The 14,402-nt window shown below is 38.5% G+C and overlaps 1 protein-coding gene across 1 annotated transcript in view; it reads right to left on the minus strand.

The window, feature by feature from the left end:
* The window catches only part of shank1 (SH3 and multiple ankyrin repeat domains 1), a 58,402-nt gene that overhangs the window by 22,002 nt on the left and 21,998 nt on the right, over positions 1 to 14,402 (minus strand). The window contains 4 exon segments of the mRNA XM_055051718.1: positions 625 to 749; positions 848 to 930; positions 12,568 to 12,643; positions 13,414 to 13,527. Of these exon segments, the coding sequence (XP_054907693.1) occupies positions 625 to 749; positions 848 to 930; positions 12,568 to 12,643; positions 13,414 to 13,527 (398 nt within the window).

Here is a 14,402-nt window from a genome sequence, read left to right on the forward strand (position 1 = left end):
GGAAAATTCACATTTCACACGTTTTAATCCTTCAATTTGGGTTTCTACTGCTTCTAAACCCAAGCACAAAAAAACAAAAAAACAGTTTTTTGCAATAGTTGCATAATTTTTGATGTCTGGAAAATGAGCCATTTCCAAAGTGTGGCGTCAGAAATCAGCAGGAACTGCCCGTTACCTAGCAACCTCAGTCGAGCTCCAGTGCAACTGGCCAGCTGGTTTTACCGCTGTGTGTGCTGTACAATGGCTGCTGGAAAAGACAAGTGTTTTGTTGTTCACTGACCATCCAGATACAACTTGTTGCATTCTTGTTGGTTGTGCAGGAAGCTCCACTTCTGCTTTTCAAACATGTGCGAATACATTATTGCGCATCTGTTTGAAGCCATTTGACAAGTGAGAGTAAACGTTGAGTTGGGGGGGCGTGGCCAGCAGCAGCTTTAAATATTTAAAGAGAGCAAAACAGCTCATTCTGAACTGAGCAGAGAGAAATAATTTTGTACAAAAAATATAGAAACATTTTTTGTATCTCCCATAGACCCATGCTAATCTGTTTAAGGAAGCATAATGATCACCTTTAATTTTCCTATGTTGATTTTATTTATTGAATGTTCTAAATCATTGCTGCACCTCGATGAGGAAATCCCCCATCCTGAGACCGGCTCTCCACGCCACGCCGCCCTCGTCCACCGACTCCAAATACTGCAGGGCCGGGAAGGCCGGAGTGGGAGTAAACTCTTCAATGGGAGTTTGAGCTGGGGACACCATGAAATATTAAGATCAAGTCGTTAAACGATTTTATTACAGAGAATGAATCAGTGTGACAACTCCGAGTTCATCTCAGATTTCTTACCTTTGGCCCCTCGCAACACAAAGCCGAATCCCTCGCTGTCTTTTTTCTGCAGAAGCACCGTCTTCTCCTTGATTATGTAGTCGCTATCGCAGAGAGAGGAGATGAGTCAGACGGTTAGAGATGTTACAAAACAGAAAATAAAGGGAATGCAGAATTAGAAAGTTCTTCAAGTTCAAGTTTCAAGTAAAAAGCAGATTTTTAATGGATGCCTTTGCTTCTTTCCACCAAAAACATTGAGAGAAAAAGCAGTGTCTGTACTGTTTTTATTGAACTATTAAACTTAGAACAGCTTTGATTTCAATGAAACCATTTAGGGAAAATGTTGAGTCTTTTAGAAATGGAGTGGCAGAGTTACTTCATCCTGTTCATACAAAAATCTGAATTAATCCAGTCAACATATTATAATAGTTGTGACACAAAATAAACCGATTTAGCAGTTGGTAAAATATAATGTAAAGAAGCCTGGGTGCTTGGATTCCATATTAAAAAACAGAACCCAACTATGAGAGGAAAAACAAAGGTTAAAAAGAGAGGTGCCCAAAATGAGGTCCAATGAACTATTTGTGGCCCTGGAAAGGATTTTGTGTGGCTCTCAACTTGAGTTCAATGCAGATGGAGACATACCAGTAAATTTCTTACAGTTGAAAAAGTTAAGCACAACAAAAAGTGTTCATCTTTATACAATCAAGCTTTTATAACCAGTAGAAACACATCTTTTCATTATAATTTCCCAGAACTGTCAGAGAAACTAGATGAACAGTAGAAAGACAACCAAACCTCCAGGTCTTCTAAAATCTGACAATAACTTAACAAAAACACTTGTATTATGATTTGAAATGTTGCTATTTATGTTTTTGCATGTCTCTGTCAACCAAAAACAGCATTGTGAAAACAACAATAACTCAGCTTGATTCAGCTAAAACTACAGCAACAAGCTGCTGCTTAAATAAGACTGAAAGAAAAACTGTAAAACATGTTGATGCTGTCCTGAATGCCAGTTTTTTATTTATTTATTTATTTTTAGCAAACCCGACAGCAGGAAATGCTATATACAGTGCAGCTTGTTGCTGCAGCAACAGCTAGAACTGGACACGGGGAAAGTTGAGCAGGGCCTGAGCCGAACCAAGAGATGTCCTGGTGAACTATTAGTCACCGACAGCAGAGCTGCAGGCTTACAGGTGGAGTTAACCGAGCGACTGAGCTAAACCGGGAGGAGTCACTGGCGTAAAGACATGGGAATTTATTCAACGAAAGCAATGCTAATGTTCTTCAGCAGAAGAGAAAATAAAATGTCTCCTCCAGAGGCTGTGCTAGACATTTTGAAGTTATTTATTTAATAGGAGTTTGTGGGATCAGTGGAGTTTATTCACAGTGTTTCAGGCAGAAAAAGGACAAGGGAGAAGAGGGGAAACAGATGCAGCAAAGCTCCTGATGTTGGGAGTGAAACTTTAAACATTGCGCTGAGGATAATCACCGCTGTAGAAGTGCGATGCTTTCTGGACCGGAATTGAATTTTTTCTCCTTAATGTATACGACTTTTTGATATCAGAAAATATTCCAGTTTTCTTGTAAACACGCAAAATGCCAAAATCTCTGAGTTATTTTGGGGGACATTTTCTTCTTGGTTGCCATGCAGGGGTTGGTCAACAGTATTATAAGCCTGGCCGCCCGCCAGACTCATAGTACTGTTGAGGAGTATTATAATCTTCGTTTGTGGTTTGTGTATTAATTTTAGGTTTTTTCAATGTTTGTCCTTTTTTAAGACTTTATAGTTGGTGGTTAGATATTGTTAATAATGTCTACCTCCAACACATAATGACCTAAACTGCCTTCACACTGCAGCCTGACGTGACACAAATCCGTTTTCTTTTTGGTTTTTTTGCTTTAATGCGACCCGTACTTGATCTTTTCATGACAGTCTGAACAACACAGATCAGATTTTTTTCTCACTTGGAAATCTGATCCAATGTTTCCAAATGAGACCTGAAAATCATTGATATTGAATAAACATCACTAATCTAGCAGGAAGAAAAGTTACGACAATGAGGATCAAGTTGTGAAGAGTGCTGGCTTAGAGTCGTAAAATATACTCCAACATTAGCATCTACATTTACTTCTGCAAACACTGAGGACGACGACGACTTCTAGTTTTTACGGCGGTTGGTACAACACTGAGTACACTTTCTATATGTGACGTTACTGCGCCCTCTACTGCGCATGCGGGACGCTTTCAGGTTGTTTGCAGTTCACACTGGAAATCACATACAACATATATTTGGAAATATGCAAAAATAAAAAATCTGATTTCACAAAAAAATCAGAATTGGGTCACTTCAGGCTGCAGTGTGAACGTAGCCTTAGTGATATTTTCAAATTTCCTGTAACTAATAAATACAGCAGGACGCTGGATGACTGCTGCAGCGCCCCAACCAACCACCAGGGGAAACTATGAAATGTTTTTCTAATATGTGAAGAACCTCAATCAATATATCACACATTAAGTTTTGGCTTTACTTCTAGTACATTTAGTAAATAATAGCTCCTATTAACCCCTTATTGAAACTTAATATAGTAGAGTTTTCATTGACTTTACGTTCACTGGTCAGCATCTAGCATATCTGCTGTGCTTCTCTTGTTATGAATGAACATATAAATCAGTACAACATATATATGGTATCAGCTGTACCATACTGTAACCACATGCCGATAATCCCATCATGCACCAAAATAGTCCCAGCCCATTCCATCTGTTCAGGCCGCTCGTTTCCTCTTGTTCCCATCCAGGCTGCTACTCCGTCCTGATCCCTCTCCGATCAGTTAGTTTCCCCCCCTAATCACATTTCCTCCTCTGAGATCTTTTTCATTCACTCTATTAAGTGTGTGATTCTGTCTATGAGCTTAGAGAGACACTCTGTCTCTGCCATCGCTGCGTTATTCTTGCCCCCTTTTTGTCTGTTTCTGCTGCAGCGGCTCAAATCTGAAACTCTCTCAAGCAGCGACTGAATTTATTTCATGTTCTCAGTGAAACGTTTAATTTTCATCCTAAAAACTTAATTGGAAGAAGGATTAAGTTCATTACTGAGCTGAGGTCAACCCACACAATCTTATCAAATAATTTTTTGTCTATTTTTTGTGCAAATAACTTATTAAACTTGAAATAGCAAAATTAAGTTACAAGTAATTTTTCAGCATGAAATATGAGCTTGTTTTAAGTAAATAATTCCTTAATATTGGCGAAAATCTACAAATTCCACTAGAAGTTTACGTAATCTATAATTTGTAAAATTAGAAATGAAATAATCTATATGTAATCTGCCAGTGGAACTAAAATGTCTATTAATATTGAGAAATTATTTACTTAAATTAGGCTATTTTTTGCTGAAAAGTTACTTTTAAGTTATATTTGTCTTATTTTAAGTGATTTTTTGTTCAAAACAAGTTTGTATTTATTCAGAACTTTTACTCAAGTAAGAGTAGTAAAAAGTAGAGCATAGTAAAAATATTTATTTCCAAAATGTTACTCAAGTAAAAGTAACTAGTTCTGACTATTAATTTTCTATTTGAATAAATAAATTAGTTTTTAATTGAATTCAACTTGAATTAAAGCAAAATACTGAAGAAAACAGTCAGGATATTCCAAAGTATTAGTAATATAAACTCAGACCAATGTGATTATTAAATTATTTTAAAGTATATTTTAAAGTATATTTAAAATGTAATCAATATGGATGAATGCTGCTTTACTAAACACTACTGTCTGTCTCTCAGCTAATAACATCACATTTAGAACATCAAATCAATAACTTTGATGTATTGTATTGGAATTTCAATTATAAATATAACTCTTGGAAAAAAAGACTTGCAACTGCATTACCTTCGATTCAATCAAATACCCTTAAATAAAATCCGGTACAATTAACTGTTTTAGTAAAAGGTGGTTCTGCCGATCGCTGATTATCGATCTTTTAAAAAGATTTTGTTTTTGTCTGAAATGTTGCTCAATGAAGGACGAAAGCTGCTGAATTGGCAACACTGAGGTGATTGTTGTGATCTGTAAACGTGCAGACATGATGTGGCGGGCCGGTCTGTCAGTTTCACAGGAGAGCAGAGGACTGTGGCTGATTTTTAGACCTTTGCCGAGGTGGGTAAGATCGGCTTCGCAGGTAAAAATCTGCAGATCACTGATCTCCCAAAACTAAGGAAATTGGCATCGATAAATCAGCTGGCCAATAAATCGGTGCACCCCTAAAGAACAAAACATCCTGTGTTGTTTTCCTTCCACTTTTTGCACCAAAATGTGCTGATCCCAGTAAAACTCCCAATAAAACACACTGACATTTATGTGAGAGTAGAAGCAAAAACAATCCTTTTAAATAATCTGACTGAAAAACAACAAAAACTACATGATGCGTCCCTGATTGGCAACAGAATGAGAACACAAACTAATCCGCTGTGTTTTCTGACTGACCAGCAGACCTCCATCTGCATCATACGTTATTCAGCAAGATGACACAGTGAAGCAGATCTGTGTTAATGCACTTGGTGCTTGGTGAGTGTAACTCACAGGCTGCCACGTGCCCCACAGTGTGAACAAACACTGACAGAAACAGCTTCAGCTGGCTGCTGCAAGGAGAATGTTGTACTTATAATCAGTCTGGTTTAGCGGCTGCATCACATCCAAACGGCGTGACTCTGACTCACCCTCTGATGCTGGCCTCGGCACTGAGCAGCATCAGCTGGCCCAACTAACTGGACAAGACTTCTCGACCAAATGGGAGTTTAAAAAAAAATCTGTCACTTTGCTAAACAGATCTTTCAGTCTCCTGCTTCCCCAGGGCTGCTGAGTTTCCACTGGGTTTCCACTGGGTTTCCGGTAGGGACGAGAATCAACAACCAGAAGTTGTTCTCAGTGGTTCTTGCTTAATGATTCCGCTTATCGGTTCCCATAATGTACGACATAGTTCCATGACGACGTATCGCACACGTGCCGTGTTTTTGCTTTAGAAAATATTCAATATGGCGGCAGAAGAGTTCCAAAACTAGAGTCGGCTGGAACATGCTCAGAACTTTAATCGTAATAAGAGCAGGAAATACCTCCAACTTCCTCAAATCGGCTGCACAGCCTGCAACTGATTTGTACGGATGTAAAGTGTTTTGATAAGTTGCTTAGCAACGCGATGACTCTGGAGGGGGCGGAGCTTCGAGTGCCGCTGCTATGAACGTCCCGGTTAGCGGTCAACGCCTACACATCCTGGTTATTATGTTAATGTTAGTACTGAATGAATTATCTCCATCTGATATTAACATTTACAGTCATATTTAGGAAATTAGGATAGATTTTCACAAGAGTCTTGTTCATTAAATTAAAATAAAAACTGTTGACGTGCAAAAAGTTGCATTTTCTGTTAAAGTGTTAATTTTATAGAACGTTTTTCATTGTTTAAAAAAGTTTTAATTCAGTTTAAATGAAAGAGTTTATTTCCTAACTCAATGAGAATCGATAAGAGACGGAAACAAACGCACCCAGTACAACACTTTTATCCTATTGGCTGACAGGTTGCTAGGCGACACTGCATTTTTTTTTGTTTCGTAAGTAAGCAGACTAAGTGCGAGCGTGGGAAATTTTGAGTACAAGAATTACAAGTGTCCTGCTTTCAAAATAAAAATGTAAGCAAAAGTACTAAAAGTTTTGAGAACAAAAGACATGAAATCCTGTCTGACAGGATCATATAGTTGTTTTTTTTTGTCTGTTAATTTTTTTGGTCAAACTTGTTTGTTACTCTAAGTATCCAGAATGTTATGCGAGTAGCAATACACATAATTAAAATGAAAGGAAAACATTACATTCCAGTCCAAAAAGCTTTTTTGAGTGCTTTCTAGTGCAAATATTTTACTACATTTGAAATGAGACAAAACTACCTTATAAGCAACGTATGCAAGACACAAGAGCTTTGTTTTAAGTCAATTATTTAACATTAATGAAAAAGTGCAAGTTCCATTTGCAAATTATTTCACTTAGATTATATTCCCATATTACATAGAAATAAGTTAGTTTGATAATATTAAAAAAAAAAATATGTGAAGACAATTGCAGTACAAACAAGATAAAAAGAAATTGGTATTAATTTGTATTTTTGCAGTGCAGTAAAAATTTTAAAAATTTTTCCAAAAAGTTACTTAAGTAAAAGTAACTAATTAGTACCAAACTCTAAATGGGACATAATGTTTTAATTTTGTACAAGCAAACAAAGACTGCACAGTTTTGGCCTGAGCAGGCTTCCATAGAGGAGTCAGAAAGATGCTGGAACTTGTCACGCATGCCGCATCGCTAAAACTCCCTCACTGAAAGCCGGAGACATTTCACACACACACACACACACACACGAAAACAACACGCCTCACATCAAACCAGACCCAAGTTTCAGGTGTTGCATGTTCCTCTGTGACATGACAGCAGCTGGAGATATTACCTAAATAATTTAAAAATCATCTTTTTTATTCTTGTTTTTTGCAGGATGGCAGCAAACACGGTGCACACACTTTGGTTCAGCACTGACATAAACAAACACACAATCAGGCAGCACATCAGTAACAGCAGCAGGCATCAGTTGTGCCAGTGCAGCACCGCCAGAGGACATTTGTTCAGAGCGGCGCGCGAGAAACGCGACACACTCTCACATGTTGGCGGAGCGAATCACACGGAACGGCCGGATCAAACATCTGTCTGCACGCACGCTCTGCAACATCTGCCGATCCGGTCGACACGGCACCGCCGCCGTTTCTACATGCATGCATACCCCTTCTTCCTCCTCCTCTTCCTCCAGCAGCTGGAGGAAGAGGAGGCATGAAAAGCCATGGCAGGTACCTGTAAATGAACCAGACACTCCTGTTCACAGGGCCCAGCGACGGCCAGGAAGAAGAGAGGGAGAGAGAGAGGGAGACATCCTCCTCGCCGCATGCCCCCATCGCCATTTCCTCCCCTCCCTCTCCTCCTCCTCCTTCTCCTGGTCCTTCTCCTTCTCGTCTTCCAGCGAGACAGCGGCGAGCGCGAGCGGCGAGAGAGGAGGAGGAGAGGAGGAGGAAGAGGAGAAGAGAGAGACAGAGGAAGGGAAAGGGAGAGGGCCAAGCTCTCCCAGCCCCTTCATACTTAAGACGGAGAGGAGGAGGAGGAATCGGAGAGACTGAGGGATTGAGATGGTTAGCTGCGACTGCGGCACAGAGAGAGAGGAAGGAGGAGGAGGAAGAGGAGGAGAGGAAGACGGTGGCTTAAAGAAGTAGAAGAGATACGGAGATGTTTCAGAGGGGTTTCCAGCACGACTCAATCAGAGCACACCGCTGCCTCCTCTTTTTTACGCTTAAACAATTTTACGTGATTTCCAATTCACTGGAGATCCATCATCCATCGGCTTCTACACCCAGAGGTGGAGTTAGGATTGGACCTTCTCGTATACCATTACGTCTGTCGCCATAACTGTTTTTAGAAGTTATTCAGATGAAAGATTGTTGTTTTAAGGCCATTTAAAAGTAATGTAAAATTACTTTGAATTTTATACTAAAAATTTAATGTACTTTTTCTATTATGTACTTTCAATGACATAAAATAACACATTCTGAAAGATAAATTAACTTTAAATTATAATTAACATTTAACGCTGGCACTTTTAGACATCAGTAAACAAATAATCAGAAAAAACAAAACTGTCCAACAGGAGCCAGTTGAGACCAAAGCACCAGACTTTAGACTTTTATCATCCAGTTTTTGGTAGAAAGAGGAAGAAATTGCATTTATCCTGTGATTAATTGATCTACTGTTTGTTCTGTTAGGCCTATATGTCACTTGATAATAATTCTGATTAAACATCATCACTATAACTCCAATTCCAAAACCTTAAACTGCTGCTGCGCAGGTTACGCAACAGGCCGTTGCTAGGTAACCAAAGAACGACTGAGTTGCTAGGTAACTAAAAGAGAGCGAGTGAGTTAGTTGATCCCACCAGCCTAGCTTAGCTGGCAGTGGGAAAGTTGGCTAAAGTCTTTCCTCTGCCTACATCCCCCAGAATGCAGTGCGGTCCTGGATTATTGGATCTATCAGATATCTATCGGACTCTATTTATTGATATCGATCATGTTTCTATGGTGATGTATATTTTCATTGATTTATCGTCCACCCCTACTGCTCAGTCATCTCCAGAACTGTAATCCTTTTTAGATATTGTAATAATTTTGATTCAGTAGTTTCATATCACTTTTTGACCATTCTATTGGATTTAATTTTGATCTTAACCTCATGTAAACAAACTTTATCGATAAAGTAATTCTAAGGTTTCCAGGTTTTGTGAATGTATCAACCTTCCAGACCCCTCATGTTCCGGTTCTGCTCTGCATCTCCAGAACCAGAACCAGAACCAAACAAAGAGAAGCAACATTCAGCTTCTATGCACCACAAATCTGGAACAAACTTCCAGAAAACTGCAAAACAGCTGAAACACTGATTTATTTTAAATCCTGACTAAAAACCCACCTGTTTAGAATTGAATTTGAAACTTAATCAATTACGAATTTAATGATGGCACTTTGTGTTTTTTATGATGTAAAGCTCTTTGAAATGCCTTGCTGCTGAAATGTGCTATACAAATACAATTTAATTGATTGATCGATTGATTTAGCAAAACAAATGATTATCTTCAGCTTCCATTAGACAGCTGACGTCAGGTTTTATTGAAAGGATTATTTGAACACGACGAACGAGAGACATTCACACAATCACAGCAATTTGGCAAATTTTTTAAAGCTAATAGTAAAAAGCTCAAGACAAATAGATTGAGCAAAGTTTTAAAGAAAATTTTTTGGTTCTCTAGTTTCTTTGTTGTACTCAAACAACATGAACTACTTCCTGCTTGCTGGTGCAAACAAAGCATGAGTAAGGCACTGCAGAGGCTGTGGATGCAGATGGGAGACGAGTGGCACTCACATCATCTCTCCGTTGTTTCCTTCCTTCCCTCCATGTACGTTTAACCCGTCCTCCGTCAACTCGCCCTCCCTCCCTCCATTTTCCCTCCGTTCCTGTCATCCTCTCGCTTCCCTCCTGCCTTCAACCGCGGCTCTCGTCGCCCGCTCTCCTCTCATGCCTCTGCCGTTTTGTTTTCCTCCACGCTCGGCGGGCGCCGCCGCTGTGATTGAGCTACACGGGGAAAGCTGGGCTGGGTGGAGCGAATGTTGACAGAAGGTCCACAGGATCACATGTTTGTGTTCGCACATGGTGTTCTCTAAACGGATCCGTCGTAACAGGATCCAGTCTTTAGCCATTGGCACACAATGGTAACGAAAGATTCATCTTTCATTGCCAGGACTGTTTTTAAACATTCATAATAAAAGAAAGAAGTCCTGAATTTAGTCCAGACTGTCCAGGAACCACAGACAATTTAGTTTTATACAGTTTGAGCTGAACTTCAGAGGTCTGAAGGGTTTCAGAATAAAATACTAAAGTATTGAACTGATAGGAGACATTATTGCAACAGTAAGGATTTTAATATGTATGTATGTATGTATGGATGGATGAATGGATGGAGATGGATGGATGGATGGATGGATGGATGGATGGATGGATGGATGGATGGAGATGGATGGATGGATGAATGGATGGATGGATGGAGGGAGGGAGGGAGGGAGGGAGGGAGGGATGGATGGATGGATGGATGGATGGATGGATGGATGGATGGATGGATGGATGGATGGATGGATGGATGGATGGATGGATGGATGGATGGATGGATGGATGGATGGATGGATGGATGGATGGATGGATGGATGGATGGATGGATGGATGGATGGATGGATGGATGGATGGATGGATGGATAAACCAGCTTTGGACAGAAGGAATTTCCAAAGGTCTAGTCAAATTCTTCCCTCAGAACAAACTGAGGTTCAAAACCGACACAATTTTTTTCAGACATCAATATTTTCCTGACAGCAACTCCAACTCTGTCACAGAGAAACTTCCCTGAACATAATCCCAATCCCCAAAAACCACAGTCTGCTTCAATCCCAGCTCCTGTCTCTCCTCTGCCTCTTGATCGCCCTGCGCTGTCTGACCTCCAGATGGAGACACGGCAGGGGAAGCGAGGGTGATAGAAAGAAAATTAAAAAGTGCAAGGGGGGTCGGAGTGCAGCGATGACTAGAGCGCAAGGGCGGGAAGCAGAAACGGTCCAGAGATTCAGCCAAACATGAACGGATGAAAGGAGAGATAGGTGAAACGATAAAAGTGGGCGGATCTGAGTCAGCCTTAAAGTCCAAAAGAACTCCATCTATGAATGTGTGAATGACTCATGCATTCACACATACATGTGTAAATCTGCAGGTTGTTGATGAAGCATGTTGATATATGAAAGTTTTGAAGTGAGTGAAAAGGGAAAAATAACAGCTGAATGATGGAAAACATGAATAATACATAGAGTTTGATCAGTAATTACAGGGTTTCTGTTCAGTGATTAACCGCATGTCAACAACACAAGATAAATTCGATCAGGTCACAACAGCACGACATAATTATGAGAAGTGGCAAAACTTCGATGAAACTCATAAATCAGGGGTGTCCAAAGTATGGCCCGGGGGCCGTTTGTGGCCCTCTGAAGGATTCTGTCCCAACCATAATCAGGGTTTCTGTAGGTTTCAACAAGTCAAATTAAAAGGAGACCCAATGAGAAAAAAAATCACATTTTGTGTGTTTAACTTGATTTGAATCTCAGCTATTTCTGAAAACAGCAGAATCACTCAGAAAACGCCCAGCTGTTTTTTAGTGTAGTTTCAAAAACGTCCTCATTGTTAAGTCACATTTAATGGCCCGTCACCTAGCAACTCAAGCTGAGCTCCAGCATGTTTGGTCAGCTGGTTTTACTGCTGTATGTGATGTAGAATGGTTGATGGAAAAGACAAGTGTTTTGTTGTTGACTTACCATCAAGAAACCACTTGCTGCAATCTTGTTCACTGTGCAGGAGGCTCCGCTGTTGTTTGTCAGAGCTGTACGGTTGTATAATTGCACATCTGTTTGCAGTAATTTTCACATGTGACTGTAAACGTTGAGTTGGGGAGGTGTGGCCAGCAACAGCTTATTTTGAACTGTCAAACTAAAGTAAAGTAAGAATAATTTTGTGCAAAAACTGTCATGAACATGTTTTGTTTAGCAAAAATGATTTTTCAAGTTGTGACTTTGGACCTGATGGCAAATAGTTTGGACACCACTGACATAAATGATGTTAACCTGATCATCCCGGATATTAGTTTCAGAAATAGCCAACATATTCTAGAAGAAACTCTTTTTTTTATGAAAGAGAAGATGGAATAGTTAAAATGGTTTTATAAACAGAGTTTTCTTTATACCATTGTGATATCACATGTGATTGTAAAACATAAATCCTACAAAAAGAATAAATAAAAAATATTCGAATGACCTAAACAGGTTTTCATAAACATTGGTTTTAAGGAAAATTTTATTTATTTTCCTCTTGATTAGAAGACAAAATATATCCATGAAAATCAGTAAAAAACAAGCAATTAAATTATATTTTTTCTTTTACAAAGCACTGAAAATTCTCTAGACACTCATCCTTGACTTTCAGCACCAACTGAAACTTAATTTTCTGTAAAAGCAGTTTCCGTATAACAGCAGTTTTCAATTCTTTTTACAGACATAAAGGAGAAAAACAGCTTTTTGTTCCTACCTTGGAGCATCAAAGCTGTCATATGATCCCACAGTGTAATGGCGAAACAACCTTTTGGCTCGTTCTCCACGACTCTCTGAAACATAAAATGACTTGAATCAAAGTGTGAACACCAGCTTTCACCAAGGTTTTTTTTTTTTATTTAGCTAATTTACTAACTAGCTTTAAATCATATATTTAGTTTGAATCTATGCTGAATCTAAATTAGCCTTGGCCTCAAACAAAATATTTAGCTTGAATCCATTATCTTGAAGCTAAAAGCTTGTTTGCTAACTAAGTATTAAGGTTAGGCTAAATGTTTAGCTTGAAATAAATAATTAGCATTAAATATTTAGGTTTAAGGCTAAATATTTAACCTCAAACTAAATATTTAGTTTGAAAAAATAAAAAGTCTGAAACACTAAAGCCTCTGCAGGAAATTTTTACCATCAGATTTCAGAATGGGATTATTTTTTTAGCTATAGCTAATTTATTACTTAGCTTCAAGCGAGATGTTTAATTAGCTTGAAGCAAAAATATTTAGCTTGAATCTAATTACCTTGAAGCTAAAGTGTTTGTTTTTTTAACTGTATATTTAGCAATAAGCTAAATATCTAGTTTGAGTATAATTATTTTGTTAAGCTAAATTAGTCTGAACTGGCTAATTTAGCTTAACAAAGCTAATTCACCTTTGTCAAGCTAAATTAGCCATAGCTAGCATAAATTGTTTTTCTTTATATAAAACAATTAAAACAATTAAAAAAACAGCTGTAATTGTGAAATTAATCTAATCAAACATTTCTCTTAGTGTTGAGCTAAACAATATTCAGTATTTTTACTCATGTTTGGCTCTCTGTGTTTGTGTACCTGATCGGTTGTCCTGACTTCGAAGCACCACTTCCTCCACACAGTCGGAGGGGAACCAGCCTGTGCGACCTCTGACCGTCCCCTCCCAGTAGCCGCCCTCGCCGACACTCAACACTGGGAGGAAAAAAGGTCAGCAGGTCAAATACAGAAAACCCAACAGACACATACTAGTCTCCAGCTAGTGTCAGACACAGAAAACAAGAACAGAAATAAAAAGACATCCAGGGTTATGCAGACAGCAAATTAAAAAACACAATGACGTACATGCAAACTCCCTACATACTCACCAAGACATACATACCTGGCGACACTTTAGACTCACTGACAAACACACAAATATTCATACCTGCAGACATTAGATATAAACATATATGGAGACCTTACACTCTCGTTAAGATTGTTCAACGAACTCATGTTTACCCAGAAAACAGGACATATTCCCCCTAAATTAGCTTAACTGAATCAAAACTCCTTTATCGCTCTCCCTTTCCTCAATTGCCAGCAAAACTTTTCCCACCCTTTTTACTTTTGGCTACATTAAAGGTAAAGCTGCAAACATTGGAGCTATTAGCGGCTCATAGACATTGTCCTTTATGAAATAGCTTCAGCTTTGACAAAAATCTAAATGTTTATCTTGAAATTAAACAAATGTTTGCTAACTAAGTATTTAACTTGAACCTATTTATCTTGACGCTAAAACATTTTGTTTCCTAACTGAATATTTATTTTGATGTATTTGTTTTTAGCTGTTAGAAATTTTAGTTGCCAATATTTAGCTTGAATCTATTTGTCTTGATGCTAAACATTTTGTTTAACAAAATATGTAGTTTGTAGCTAAACATTTATTTTGAAGATAGACTAACTAAATATTTAGCTTGAAGCTAAACAAATGTTTGCTAACTTTTTTGTTTGAGTCAAAATTTTTCAAATTTGTATTTGAAAAAAAAATATGGTGCTCGTGTCACTCATTAAAATTAATAAGTAAAACT

The sequence above is a fragment of the Poeciliopsis prolifica genome, unplaced genomic scaffold, assembly GCF_027474105.1.
Source record: "Poeciliopsis prolifica strain line A6 unplaced genomic scaffold, Auburn_PproV2 SCAFFOLD034, whole genome shotgun sequence".
NCBI classification, from domain to species: Eukaryota; Metazoa; Chordata; class Actinopteri; order Cyprinodontiformes; family Poeciliidae; genus Poeciliopsis; species Poeciliopsis prolifica.